General features: G+C 43.7%; 1 protein-coding gene across 1 annotated transcript in view; it reads right to left on the reverse strand.

Annotated features, from left to right (window-relative positions):
* Positions 1-14,013, reverse strand: part of dgkb (diacylglycerol kinase, beta) — a 53,904-nt gene extending 39,891 nt beyond the window's left edge. The window contains exons 1-6 of the mRNA XM_084027494.1: positions 13,719-14,013; positions 11,191-11,330; positions 7,454-7,530; positions 6,175-6,195; positions 5,698-5,845; positions 2,948-3,085 (exon numbers count right to left, since the gene is read on the reverse strand). Of these exons, the coding sequence (XP_083883620.1) occupies positions 2,948-3,085; positions 5,698-5,845; positions 6,175-6,195; positions 7,454-7,530; positions 11,191-11,260 (454 nt within the window). The 5' untranslated portion in view covers positions 11,261-11,330; positions 13,719-14,013. The remainder of the gene's footprint in view (positions 1-2,947; positions 3,086-5,697; positions 5,846-6,174; positions 6,196-7,453; positions 7,531-11,190; positions 11,331-13,718) is intronic.
* Positions 14,014-15,747: the final 1,734 nt, after the last annotated feature.

The following is a 15,747-nucleotide window of genomic DNA, read 5'->3' on the forward strand; positions in this document are numbered from 1 at the left end:
AAAGGGGAGGGAGAAGTGATGCTGGTGTCTGGCGTTGGGTGGAGGCCGGTGGTGTCATGAGGTGGCGTTTGTGGAGACCCAAAGAGCTAATAGAGTCCTCAAGATGATGAGAGTTCTTGTTAACTTCTGTCTGCAGGACAAACCTAAAGCTGTAGTTTGTTTACTTTTATAGAAATAATATACAAGTGAACGTAGTCATGGTGACGTCACCCGTTGGTTGGTAGACTACGGAAGCATTTTGATCGTCGCCACCAGCGAAGGAAGTGACCATATTTGGACTGTGGAGGAGCGACGGGTGGATCTGATGGCAGAGCGGCATCAACATGACGTTCAGGACACAAACTTTCTCCTTTTACAGCGAAACAGTTATAAATGTTCCTGTTGTACACTGACATCATCCTCCTTAAATGTGTTAAAGCAATTCCATTCTTCGCTGACACCTTGTGATTCACATGGGGAAAACAAAACAGGTTTATATATACTTATCTACACCACAAAGAAGGCTTATTCTCCATCAATGTCAAATCAATATTTGTAACAAGGGAAACTGCACTGGAGCAAGAAAAGTGAGTATTTTACCTACAGATTAATGCTATTTTTATGTGAATAATATTTTTTTTTTTTGTGTTGTAATACCAGAACGTGCTTCAGATGATCCAGCTCAGAAACCAGTGCAGTACTCAAAGTAACCAGCAGAGGGAAACAAACACCTCAGAAACAAGGACAGTGTGGACTGAGACGCTCAATAAGACAGCAGAGTAAAATCCGTGATGTGCTCACACACAGGCATCATCGGCTGAATTATTTAGTTGTCCTCGTGCCTAATGAGCTCCTCTACTCAATTATTCAGCAGACGGATGAGAATTACAGGAACGCAGAGAAAACAGTCCGATGTCCAATTAAGCAACACAACGTGTGAATAAATTATGTGATAAATGCAATTAAAAGACGTCAATAAACCGACACCAACGGGCTCCGAGCATTCTCTGCTGTAACGACGGTAAAGAAGAAACGGTGGAGGGAATTTCAAAATAAAAGCTTTGCATTCAGAAGAAACTGAAGAATACCAACTTTGCTTGTTAGGGTGAAAGAGTTTAATTGAGTTATTACTCCAGCTGTAATATAAATGACTCCCACGGTTCTACGCTTGTTTAGGCTCGTGTCCCCATGTCATGTTAACCTCACACACTAGGACTTCATTTATCAGAGCCGGGACTATCTGAAATAATCTGATTGGTTGAGTTCAACCTCAGTGAAGACAATAAGATTATTAAATATGAATATGTAACCGACTTCTTTCTCTGTCTGTCCTGAATTCCAGCATCTATGATGGAGGGGTTGCCTCTACACCATAGTATTTCTACACCATTGTATTTCTAACTGTAGTATTTCTATCGGAGTACTTCTTCCACCACTGACTGAAGCGTCACGTTAGTTGCTCATTATGAACGTTCGGTCAGAAAGAGTATAGAACTGTAACGAGCGTCCACAGGAAGAAAAAACCAGCAGCCAATCAAACAGGTGAGAATCTGCAGGTAACCATAGCAACAGTAGCTCTGCTCGATGCTACATTACCACATCGTACCTACATGGAAACTACAAAGAAACTTTCCTTTAACAAGTGGCAGAAGCACAACAGCACATGTAGGATAAGAACAGACTGCTGACTGCCTGCACCATTAATCTTACATACAGGAGATCAATTACTTTCATTTTTGATTCATCTGCTGATCGTTTTCTCCATTCGTCTTTCAAATTACTTTGTTTTAACCGACTAAAACTCAAAACATATTTTATTTACCATGACATACAAGAGAGAAAAGCAGCAAACCTTAACATCCGAGAAGCTGCAACTATAATTGTATATAATTGCATTTTTCACAATTGCAGATTAATTTCCTGTGGAACGGCTGATCAGTCATCAGGACTCTTCATCACATATTATGGCTCCCATAATAACATCAAACGGATAATAATTCTCTTTGTTGTGCTGAGGCAAAGGCAGAGGAAGGAGCCCTGTGAGAATGGAGATATTAGTCTGATTATTGTTATTCCCAGACCGTATTTAAATATCAGCAAAAACCTGTAATAAAAGCTAAAATTACTGCTGAGGTGGGAGATGAAAATGCACCCACATTGGTGCTGCAGGGGCGGGATTAAAATGAATAATAATCCCTCCTAATTTACAGAAATAGCTTCTGTACAAATGGGAAGACAAAACAGTGTATCATGTCCATTGTAGGTAAAAAAAAAAAAGAAGAAGAAAGAAATATAAAGAGGGGGGTAATATAAAAAACTAAATTAAAGTTGTTGATTCAAAGAGAAAAACTCATAAATTTAGTTGTTTTCTTCTAAATAAGCAGAATTCACGTGAATGTCTCTTTTCAACACGCTGGTGATAATTTAATGATTCTGGACTGAAATCACGAGTCTTGCAGCAGAATCTGAAACAAAGTATAATTTATATATAATTTATCATTTGTTGAAGTTCGTCCCGCCAAGCGAAGCGATACATTTGTGACTTTAATCTCTGATTAGATTTTTCTTGGAAAGTTTCTCCCCTCCAGCGGAGCATAAAACCACGAGTGACGGATTAGATCACGTAGGCGGCTGAAGGCTACCGTCATCATCGACCGAATGTGGCGTGACGCTGCGGTTCTTTCCACGAAGCGGCGGAGCAAAGATTCACGGCTTGTCCTCTCTTCCCCTTTGTCTCTTTCACTGAGCTTCACTTTGACATTACGGAGGCAAAAAACAAAAAACAAAAATGGCCTTCTGCCCGCCGAGATCTGACTCAACCGGTGACATCACTTCCTCCTCCTGGTGGCTCACCTGGCTGCTTGTGTGTCTGTGAATGCTTTCACTCGGTTTCCTGCGTGAAAGTGAACTCCACTGAACTCCGGTTGTACGGTGAACGGACAGAAAAGTAGAAACGCATGCGACTCACACTCCAGCTTGTCCTCGGGACGCCCGCCCTCCAGCAACGACAGGTAACACACGATGTCCTTCAGCTGCACCGTGTCCAGAGGCAGGGGCAGCGCCGCCGTCCTCACGGGGGTCGCGTTGCTTTTGATCAGCTTCAGCCCTGCGGAGGGAGACGGGGGGTCAAAAAAGGTCAAAACATCCTCCAGGACGCCTCTCATGTCGGCCGGGCGACCTGCCGGCCTGACGTGAGTCATACAGCCGGGCGGAGGTCGCTTTCAGCCTCATCAAAGACTTGGCTTTTCAAAGCTGTGTATTTAAACTGTACCACAGAGTTTCAACTCATCTCATTGTGCTTTAATAGCACAGCATCGGTGAAGATCAATACATGATGCAACCTCATTAACATTGATTCTCCTGATATAACCGGCTAACACACACCTGCTAGTTGTCAGCAATTAAATCAAGTTTGTAGCTCACATCCGGCGTTTTCAGTGACCCCCGACCCAGTCAATGCTGGTTACTCAACATAACCAAACATATAATGGATTTAGAGCAACATATTGATTATATGCAGTAATTTGAGCCCTCCCTTGAACAGCCTTCTTGAATTATCAAATAACCTGAATGTTCTGGTTTGAACATGACATGTTAGTGCAGAGGAGGATTCTGGTTCAAATAAACGGGGCCATGCCAATAGAAAGGCAGGTCTTATTTTCTCCTAAAATGTATTTAAATATTCTTACACACAGTGCAGCAAAACAATACATCATATAATACATATATACTATAACAAATTACAGGAATATCTGGAAGTCATAGAGTCAAGAAGACAAAAACGTAATTCAATTTAAAATCATCAGAATGCCGACTTCTACCATCTTAGAAATTAGAATCAACAGCTCAGTTTTGGAAATAGTTTTACTCAATGTCGTTAAAGTGTCCTGAGATAACTTCATACACATCCAGCCTTCCACTCTGAAACAACGTCCTGCAGCGTCTAAAAGCCCTCGTATGTGGAAACAAACACTTTAGTAATGCCGTTGTTGTGGAAACGTTTACTGTAGACGAGACCTGGTCTGGTAGATCTGTGTCTGGAGGGGTCGTGGGAGGACTTCCTGTTAAAACTGGATCAACGACGCGCTCGCATACAGCAGGCTGATTCTGTGAGGTAACTGGGGCAAACAATGTGTATCGCATATTGAATGCACACGAGCGACGCTGCTGGAGAGGACGGATCGCGTGAGGAGGATGAGCTTAGTTTACTTCCACTCAGGCGACTCCACAGCTTCCACGTGGAGCCGCAAATCTTCAGTGAAATTTATTTGTCAGCTTAAATTTGTAAATTTAAGGTGACAAGTAGATTTTAGCTTCGGGAGAAAAAGACTACACCAGTGTCTATGAATGTTTCAGATTTATCATTTAACGAGTCGCGTTATCTTAAAACGGTGCAAATTACTGATTTCTGAATTATAACTTGCCTTTAAAGATGATACCCCTTTTTCAGAGCCATACTTCATTGTTAAATACTGCTTTAATTAAAGGTTTACAGTTAGTTTTTAGGTTTACACTGTCGCAGCTCGAAATGTCTTAAATTTCCAGGCTCTGAGGAACATTTATTATTTTATTTTATAATAAACTCTTTCGATGTTGCTGCTCTGTGACGGGACATTCTGCGTTCGTAACCGTGGGCTAAATTCTGGCAAAAAAACAAGATTTGAACAAAATTCCATTATTTCAATGACTGCATCTGTGCTGTTTTTGGGGATATCTACATACAGTTTGTTCATTACGTCCTCAGCTGTAGATCTTTACGCCTGCAGCTGTTGGCAGCCTAACTTAAACTGACTGTTTCTATGCATCTCAGTCAACGGCAGTCTCAGTTTGGTGAGTATGAGGTCATGCATCATCCACTTCCATTCAGCTTCACATTCCCCTCCAACGGCTTCCCCCTCTGCCTGTGAGATATGATCATTTTGTTTTCAGGCTTTGCTTGTGTCCTATTTTCAAAGTCATCTGCAATTCATACAAAGAATAATATTTGTGCTAATCGTATGTGCTTTCTTGAGGCAGTGGAAAAGGTCCCAAAGTTAGATGCTGATATTTGAAAAAATAGAAATACAGGGATGGCTCAGGTGCTCTTTAGCATGGCAGAATGTTCGGCATACTTTCTCAGTCAATCTAGCAGACACTGAGGAATTCACTTACTCAACGCTGGTTGGACGTCCACGTAAAAAAGGTGCCAAGTTTTCCCTTTAATATGACTCATTACCACACCAGAGCGAGATGTTAGTATAAATACTGTAAACAGACAACAACACAGCCAAGACCATTGGCAGCCGCTTCACTAAAATGTACATTGTGTGCCACCGTGTTGAAATTGGCAGGAAATCTGTTATATGACGGCACAAAGCACCCAAACCGATAAATAAACAGCGATGATTCAGCTTTAAAACAGCAAAGAAAGTGAAGTCACTCATCTTAAAAATCAATCTTTTGTATGGTGACGTATTTCCCAGTGAAACATGGACAGAACGCTGGGAGGAAATTGTTTTGATGGTTTTAAAGATTAGCTCACCACCTTCCCCAGCTCTGATTGGTTAAATGGTCGACGTCATGATATAATTGGTTGAAATGGTTTGGTATTTTTAGCCGATGTAATCTCACATCATATTCTGTTTTCCAGGAAAGAATAGATGCTGCGAGGGATGGAACAAATAACAAACTGGCTGCACTTTGTTCTGGTTTGCTTTGGTAAAGAGCTTGTAAACTTACCAGAGACCCTGGGTTTGTCAGAAGAGGAGGGGCTGGGTTTGGGCCCCTTGTTGCTGAACGTCATGAAGAGGTGTTGACAGAACTCTTCGGGGAGTTCGCTCTCCAGGAACGTCTGCATGAAGACCTTGAAGCCCTCAAAGTCAATCTCCTAAAAAACAAAAAACAAAAAAAGAAGGACAGCAGAAAAAGAGCATGTTGTTTGTCATGTTGAAGCTGCAGAGAAACACATGATGATGCTCAACATGTGAAGGGTACGTTTGTTTGTTTCACTCTTTGTCGACTTACATTTTAATTATAAAATATTATTACCAATTCAAGAAGCTCATTTTAGATAAGTTAAGTTCCCTATAAAAAGATGCATATCCTCGAAAATGCCTTTCATTTTATATCTTCTTTTATCTGCCTGAGACAATTGAGTCGTAAAAGAAATTACAAAAACACACCGACACTGAATGAGAGAGGAGAGCGGTAGGTTACCTGGCTGAGGATGTCCTGCTTCTAAACCCGCAGCAATGCAGAAAGAAAGAAACCCAACAAGTTGACGTTTAACGCAGTTATCACATTTAAATACGTGCCAAACCTCCATATTACACCTGCGTGTAGAAAAGAACCCACAAAGACGTGATGTCTGTGGAAGCAGCGCTCTCTTGATTAGCCGCTGCTACATTAAGGTTATGGAACGATAATTAATGCATAGAGGATCGAAAATAGAATACTATTAATTATTAAAGCACTCCATTTTCCTGAAAAGAAATCATAGGGGGGAACCCAGTTTTTAGTGTTCATGTGAAGACAGACTGTTAGTGGAAAAAGTAAACACCCATGCAGAAAATGGTTGTTATGGTGACATATGATTACTTTTAATGCTGAAACGGCGTGTGTTAACAGTCTTGTACAAAAAAGGGAATTGATTATATATTGTGTAATTTTCAAACTAACATGAAACAATAAATATGTAAACGTTCAATTTTCTGCAAAATCGAACTTATCCGTGGACAACCGGTTCTCACTGTGAAGATCAAGTATTGCAGCTTGGTCAGGGCTCCGTAGCGTCTAGACACAGATGCATGCGAGCGTGTCTTTCTGAAACTCCCACCTGCTGCATTATGGGTAGAGCAACAGACGTGGGATATAAGGAGAGAGATAGTCCACACAGGGACGGAGGGGACAGGTAAAAAAAAACAAGGTAACATCTGGTTTTGAAAAGTGAAGCCGAATCAGTCCAATTTTATGGAAGTCTACGAGTTCACACCAGAATCCACATGGATCCAGATCCAGTAAGGTTGCTGCTCTGGGTCCCGCCCTGCCGCCTGTGTTCATCAGATCCACCCGTCGCTCCTCCACAGTCCAAATATGGTCACTTCCTTCACTAGTTGCAAATCGATACTAAGACGACCAGAATGTCTAACTTGAGACTTCAAAATAATCCACAAACCAAGGGGCGGCGTCGCCATGACGACGTCCACTTCTATTAACGGTCGTTAGGTTTAGGAAAAGAGCGCAGTTGACATTAACTCAAGTAACTAAGTGTTTTTTTTGCCTCAGCCTCACTTCCTGTGAAGACGCAAGTTTATTTTGAAAAGACACTAACATTAACACAAAAGTTACATAATGAAGCTTTGGAGAGCCGACCAAGCTGAGTGATTTGACACATTGGAGTGAAAACGCGTATGTGCATGTGCAGTTAGTCTTCACGCGGTTTGATTTAAAAGACTATAAACTGTGTGTTGTCTAAGGGAGTATAAACTGCACATACCTCCTCTGGGTTGTATTTAGCCAACAGACCATCTCCATGGAACTCCTGCAGCACATCCTTCAGCTTCTTGGTTGAGTCTGAGGGGGAAAAACAAATCAGGATTCATGAGAATTACTGTGTCTGAAAGTTTGGCTTCTTCTCACACCGAGCATGGATTTAGATTCTAAACACTCATTTACAGAACGAGTTTACATTCAAGTTGATTAACTGAACTACAGCCAACACATTTAGCAGATTAATGCCAAATTAATCTGAAACAACTTGTTTCAAGAGCGTTCTAATCAGCGTTGTTTAAAAGAAACACAATTTCCAAAATTAATAATATTTATTTCACGTCTGGAAGAATAAAAAGGGTGCGTTGTGTCAGCTCTCCGTTGTAGACCAAAATAACTTGATCAGAGAGATTTGCTGTGATAATTACTGCGTGCTGCAGAGCGTTTATGAGCCCTGCTGCTAAATCAATTTGCCTCGCCACAGATACCGGCTTCTAAATGTTACAGAAGATAATTAGAAGTACCGTTTCCTCACATCATCTCTCTCTTCAAAGACGCTTGTTTAAGTTAGTGCTTCATATTAGCAACCTTGTCTCTCGCCTCTTCACCGGCGTAATTAGCACCACAAAATATATATCTGCTCCCCGTACAGTTCATTCACATCCAGGGGGATATCAGCTAAAGAGGCTGTAAACATGTTTATTTCTGCTTTAGAAGTTGGACATTGTAACATGGGAGTCTATGAGGAGGGACTGATGATTTTGGTTTCAGTCGCTTCATGTTTCAGCCTCAGAGGTTTTGCCTTTTTCCTCCCAGTTCAACGCGTTCTCACTCCAACGTGTCAAATAAAACCGCTCGGTGAGAGCGCCAAGGCTTCAAACTATGCACAGTGTGTCCATGACAACGTGTCAATATGAACCTGTTGCACCTGAAGTGGCTTTTCAAAATAAACATCCTTCTTCACAGGACGTTACATTTTTTTAGGTCTTAAGCATCACCTGCTTTATGGTCTATTTGACTCTAAATGGACCATAATTTAATAAATGAACAACATGCTGTATTGAAATGTACTGAGATCATCAGAGGTAGGATCATTTTCTCATAGACTTCCATGTAATCTGCTTTCTTTTTCAGAACCAGAGGTTTCCTGATTAAAACATACAAATACACAGTTAAGAAGTTATATAACTAATAAAAGAGCACAAATAAGTAAGATAAGAGGTGCTCTCTGATCTGATACAGTCATTCTGTGTTCACTGCCTTAATAATGGCTGATATCCTGCATCCATTTTAAATTGGAGCTCCTCTTAACAGCCGTTAGTTGGTTGCAACACCGCGGCGCCTCCTGCACTAACAGCTGTGGACCTTTTTCATTTTCTCACGATGCATTTTTACTAACGGTGAGCAGAAATCATTTCTTCACATTGGACAGAGTGCATCATCATCATTAATGACCACCTTTATGAGCCGTCTACACAGAAGCATCACCAGGCAGAGTGGTTATGTATCCACTGATGTCCCGTCACCTTGAACAGCCACTGCTGTATTACAACATAATCAGAGGACGACACGTCGTCTTTTTTAGGTTCAAACGCACTGAACACCTTACTTACTTTTAAAAGTCAAATCATTTTCCTCAGCGCATCTCAACACATCATCAAGACTTCCATCAAATAAAAAAGAAACTAATTTGATGCGAGCCAGATCCGCCCAACCCACAACACGCAGGTATGAAAGTGTTATGAAAGTGTGAATGGCTCCCTTTAATGAGGAGGAAGGGAGAGATACAGGAGAAGGCGAGATGAGGAAGGCAACGTGATGCCCATTGTTGCTGCTCGGGAGGACGGGAGATTTTATAACCTGTAGCCGCCGGCGCACAAAGAGTCGCCGGGAGCTCGTTGAAACATGATTATCCAAATCTGTCTAGCGTGCACACACACACACACACACACACACACACACACACACACACACACACACACACACACACACACACACACACACACACACACACACACACACACACACACACACACACACACACACACACACACACACACACTTTAGTTCTCTCTTGCTGCTTTGCCTCTTTTTCATTACAGCTTTTATTCATGCTACAGGGTTAACTCTTTAGCCTCCAAAGAAGCAAACATTTGCAACAACAACAACCCAAAAATGAACACAGGAGCTGATTGGCTCTTGAGTGTAACATCCACTGATAGAGCAGCGGAGCTCCTCGGAGGAGGAGGAGGAGGAAGGAGCGATGTTCTCACCCGGCACAGAGCAATTAAAAAGGAGAAATGTCATTACTTAGTGAAACAAGGGATCCCGGGTGAAAAGCATTGTTATTAAGATTCAAGATACTTGAAAACACCTCTAAGATGTTGTGTTTCACGCTGAACATCGCTCTGAAATATATTCCACCGCTGCGTCGACCGCGATGCAAAAAAAACACTTAGGATCTGACAGAACATGGGACTCCTAACGACTTCTTCCTAACGTTTCTTGTTGCTTTCCTCGTTTGTCTGCCTGCAGAAACGATTTACTGTGACTTTCAAAGTCCGTCCAAATCGACGCGTGGGAGGCGCACAACATCCTGCGGCTTCGCCTGCCAGGTGGCGTCATATTTTCCGTCCCTGGTACCGTTTCAAATGATGAAACGTGTCAACATGTCGGAGCGTAACATAAACTACAGGCATCCAGAGCACAGTCTGGTGAGCAGGGAGGAGGGGGCATTTGTCGGGGCTGCGTATGAATCATTCAGAGCTAAAGCAGCGGTGCACAGATTAAATGCTTCAGCAGCTCGAGCTTCCCACATCGGCGAGACGGACACGCGTGGCCCGCGACCGCCGTGCGACGTCTGATCGTTAGGGGGAAGCGGGAGTGTTGGAGATTAACCGCGGTGAATTGAATCACGTGGCAGACAGAGGGACGCTCGTGTTATTGTGAACTGCACGGATCGATTGCTATCAGAGGGAATTTATGTCCGCCTCCGTTCATGTGTCTCCGTGTGAGAGAAGCATCAGCCGAGATGGAAAAAGGGGCAGAAATGCATGAAGTGAAAATGTGCCGCGAGTCAAAACGCACAGTACAAGAAGCTGTGCATCTTACCACAGCTTCTTTTCAAAGGGAGATCAGTGCTGTCTACTTGCTCCAACTGTAGCAAAGTTATGGGAATTGCTTGTATTGGCACAAAACACAGAAAATCAGAAAATGGCACTAAGATAAAAATGCGAATCCAGCAGAAGCAGCTAATTCCTGCCAACGACTAACATGAAGACAGCAAGCAGCAATGAAAGCAGTCAATCATACCCTAAACCTCTTCTCTTGGAAGGTTTGCTCAGAGCTCCAACTCAGATTCGGGACGACTTGTTGCGTCTCGAAATGCAAGTGTGCGTTGAATATTAGCATAGTATTATATTAGCATATTCATCGCACTCAAATTACAGCTAAATGTATCACTCCATTTGGGAAAGCACGCTGTCACCCATTTTTGCTGCTCTGCTCTGAGAGATACAGGTTGAAGATATAACATAGAACACACATATAACAAAGTTACATGATGTTTGCAGCAGATGTGGACTTGTTGCTGAGCACCACGAACACCTGCGGGTGTCATGTCAGCTGGAAAATGACGATGTTCTTGAATAACAGGGTCACACCCACAGTGAGAGACACAGCTAGAAAAATACAGACCGTCATTATCACAGTCGGACACAAACAGAGAAGATCTCTCCCACTCACACTGGGTGTATTCTTGTAGCAGGGCGAACTCAGCCGGGGTCAGCGTGACCCATTTGTCCTGGTTGCTCATTGTGTTCAGACCTCGTCTCTCCGTCCGCCGAGCATTCCCCGGGCAGCAACACACGGCGGGGCGTCACACGCTGGAAAACAACAACAACAACAACAACATCAGATCACCAGCTCCGTTATCAGACTACTAAAAAGGCTCCAATTTCAAAATTCAGTTCATCAAATGAGCAGCAAACAACTTGCTTATAAAGATATAGCAGAATAAAGTCGCCCTCCCTCTGTGTGTGTTGTTATCTGAGCTTCTCCCTACTTTGTCCGGCTGTGCCTACATTTTTGTGGGCGTAAGTGTGTTTGCGCTAATTGCCACCATGCTGCACCGCACTCAGGTAAACACCGTCAGCTCTATCAGCACTGTTGCCATCGTTTGCACTGTTCGTGCCGTGAGCAACGTTAGCTGCTAGCGGCCGGCTCAGCCGTCGCCACATTGAGAGCTGTGTGGAGGCAATCCCTCTATCATTGATATGCTCTGAATTTAGCACCAATTTAGCACGATTAAGCAACATGTCACATTTTAAACATTGATGCAACATCTGGAAATATCATACATCATTTTATTTTAACTTCAAATATCGAGATTATTCACACATAATGGATATTTGTGAGGGATCCGAAAAAAAAAAAAGAATATTGGAGGTATTGGTTTAACTTCTGGAGAAAAAAAACAACCCATGAATCTACAGCTAAACTGTTTCAACAGGTTAAAGGGAAGTGAAAGCACTGAAAGCTGCGGCGGTGCTGCTTTTCAAGTGACCTTGCGTCAACCTGCCTGGTTGCTATGATGACAACACCGTCAAGTTCAAGCTAAATAGCCTCTTTGTATGCTGGCACTTATAATTTTGAATGGAATCCTATATTCAATGTTACACTGGAGGTAAAGCAGTCGACGTTCCTGTTGAAGAGCATTTATAATAAAAACAGCATTAAACCATCGAGGCAAAGTGAATAGTCAGGTTCAGTCAATTTTATTTATACAGCCTGATATCACAAAACACAAAATTGCCTAAAGGGGTTTTATAATCTCCCCAACAAAACATTACCAATGAAAAGACACCTCATGAAGAGCAACAGATGGATCCTTCGGCAAGGACGGACTGCTACGCAATAGATTTGTGCACGGACCAGCCAACATAATAAAATATGAGTATCGACAATCAAGATGATAAAATTATAGCTATATTATACATGAAGAACAGAGACGGGAAGACATCGAGCAGCCTTCAGGTGTTTCCAAACAGACTGAACCTGAACCACACAACCTCCTCTCCCTCAGGGAGACAGAATGATGCACTTCATCAGAATACAGATCCATCATACATCAAGTGAATCACCAAGGCGTGCAAAAAACAACAACCATTTAAATTCATGTCAGGTTTCATAGCTTCATGGGCGACCCGGTAAATAACACGCCTCGATGGTATTTGTCCTTTGACAAAATGAAGTCCCTGTAATGATTAGGACAACATCACGGCTCTTGAGATTTACATGACCTGGCTTTCCCTCTTGTGCAGAGCGAGCGTGCACGTAATTGCATGTTTGTGCAAGATGTCGCTCGGGCATCTGTGTGTGTGTGCGTGTGTGTGTGCACCTGTGTGTGTGTGTGTGCGTTACTTCGTCAGTGAAGCATCTTCCCCAATCAATGAAACCGTGAATCAACAAGTGCCAGGTTCATCCATGTGGAGGGTGTGTAAATGCACTCGCACTCGTGTGTTTGTGTGCGCCTGTGTACATGCAGGTGTGTGTGTGTGTGTGTGTGCATGCAGGTGTGTGTGTGTGTATGTGTGTGTATGCAGGTGTGAGGTGTGTGTGTGTGTGTGTGTGTGTGCACAACACAAGCGCAGAAACTTCCTTTGTGGTACAAGCTTCTAAACTGAAGAACCCCTTCATGAAAGGGCATTTCCATGAACAAAAGCTCTATGCATTATTAAGGGAGCGTCCTTATAATTATTATATAGAGTAGGTGATGAAAAAAAGGGAGTCGACACAACGTGCAGCCAGCAGTGTTTCCGTGTGAACACGCTGGGTTGCGTGGGAATCAGCCTCCCTCGCAAAAAACTTTGATCTGCTGCTGGAGCTCAAACTAGAAAACGCTCTGCGAGGTCTTATTTAATGTTTCACACAGAAAGGAGAAAAAAAACGGGGGGGGGAGGGATCTTGTTATTCATCCCATCACAGTGATAGCATCTCCGATATAGTACTGATGTGTGCTGCACTCTCTCTCTCCTCCTTACTGCAGTGCATCCTCACATAACACTCGGCTGGCTTCCCTTCAATCCGTCAAAACCCATTCCCACATGCATCGTCGTCCTCCCCGTGATGCAGTGAGGGTATTCGTGCAGCTACACACCCCGCTAAGCCGGGAGACACCACCGACGCCGTGACACGCGGATACGTTAGGCAGCGGCCACTGCGACACATCACACGGCACCGTGAATGAGACGTGGTATCAACACGGAGCTCACCTGCTGCAGAGCTGGGCTTCGGGATGAGGGAGGAGTCCTCCGGGCAGATGTTTCCAGATGATGCTGCTCTGTCACATCCCTGCCTGCCGTTTACTACTCCGGGGGCTTCTGCGAGGCAGAAAGTGGGGGTTTATAATTAGGTGGAGTATCTGTGTGTGACAGCGAGGAGATGAAGCAGCGGCGGCGGCGGCGGCAGCTCTCTCCGCTGCATGTCAGTGCATGAGTATGTGGACGGTGTTTGTTTTTGCGGCGTCTGATCAGAGCAGCATCGCTGGGGATGTGGAGTGGTGGGTGAGAGAGAGAGAGGAGAGAGAGAATAATTATCCAACACTGCTCTGCCTGCAATCATCAGTTTCCATACTCCCGCTCGCTCACGTCACACGCCTCCATCCCTCCCCTTAAACGCTCAGGTCCTCTTCTCCCCCTCCCTCCCGTTAAAAAAAAAAGAAAAAGAAAAGGAGAGACAAAACCCTGGAGGTCCGACGCTCTCCTGTTTTCTCTCCGTCGCCCTAACCTCCCCCTTCCTTTCAAGCCAGCTCGACTCCGGTCACTGTGGCACGCATTACCCAGCTGCATTAGCATTCAACGTGACAGGCGGTAAGTGCAGCAACCTGTGGGATATACGCTGAGAGAAGGCGGGAAAATGAGAAAGATGAAAATAGAGGAGGGGGGGGGTTGGAGTGAGGAATACAGATGAGAATGGGGACAAGGAGAGAGGAAGAGGATGAAGATGATGGAAGACAGGAGCTGGTGGAGGAGGGTTCTTCTTTTTATCTTGTTTTTTTTTTCAAGATCTTTGCAATATATGAATAAAGAAAAATTCACAATCATTCACTTGGCACCTGCACTATATTCGAGCGCCAACAGTCCCAAAGTGCAAGACTCACGGCTTATGAAGAAAACAATTACAGTTGTTAGTGATGCTGCAAAACGATGATGATTTCAATCTACTGCTCTCTGCTGAGAAGTGAATGAGCCGGAGTGAGATGAGCCCCTTCAAACAGCAACACAAACAAAGACCCAACGTCAGAGCACACATATCCTTTATATCTACAAACCCACGGCTACGATGAAGAAAGAATAAAAGGATAACAACTGTATTGACATCATCGACTATTATTCCGCCTCTAATCTTTAAAACATGTGAACAGACACCGATCAAGAGAAGACGTACAAGTAATGTATGTGGTTACTGTGCATTAGGGATGTCCCGATCCGATATTTGGATCGGATCGGCCGCCGATATTAGCAAAAAATGCATATCGATATCGGATCGGCCTGCACGGGAAAATCCCGATCCGGACTCCCGATCCAGTTTTTTTTTTCAAAACTCCGGTCCGTGTTTTCCAGCGCACCGATGTAGGTAATCCATTCCAGTTTTTTTTTCGTTTTTCCCCAAAGTCCGGTCCGCGTTTTCCAGCACACCTAGCGCACACCTCGCGACCTGTCCAGCATCCACTAAACAACAACAAGACGGACTTGTGTGCATGTCCAGTGTTTCCCCTACCATTGTACAGGCCATATAATAAATATGCCAAACATAAGCCACCTATCAATTCATTCATAAATCAATAAACATTTTCATTAGGAGCGCCTCCGCGCAGCACAGTAGACTTGCTCCGCAAGACGCGCAGCCACAACAATCCTCGCCGCGCGCTCTCGCTACGTTCTTCTTCATGTACTTTACGCGCTTGATGTTGTTCTGATGCCGTTCCGCCTCGTTAAACCACCACGATGTTGCTTTCTACTAAAACACGGAAAGTTTACATTGTATTTTGATAAGCTGTTGCACTCTTCAGACTCGCATTGTGAGCGGAACCGGACCGGTACCGGAACCGGACCGGCTTCCGCGCTGCCTGCTCGCACAGATCCGCTCGTGCGCACATGCGCTGATGCAGGTCGAGTGTTGTCGATAAATATATGCACTCCTTCAAAACAGCATCAAGCCATATTGTGTGTAGTATAAGGACGTAATGACGTGTGTACGGGCTAAAGCCCGTTTGGGCTGGAGCAGTGTGAATGCAAAGCA

This window comes from Eutrigla gurnardus (genome assembly GCF_963514095.1).
Source record: "Eutrigla gurnardus genome assembly, chromosome: 14".
Lineage (NCBI taxonomy): Eukaryota > Metazoa > Chordata > Actinopteri > Perciformes > Triglidae > Eutrigla > Eutrigla gurnardus.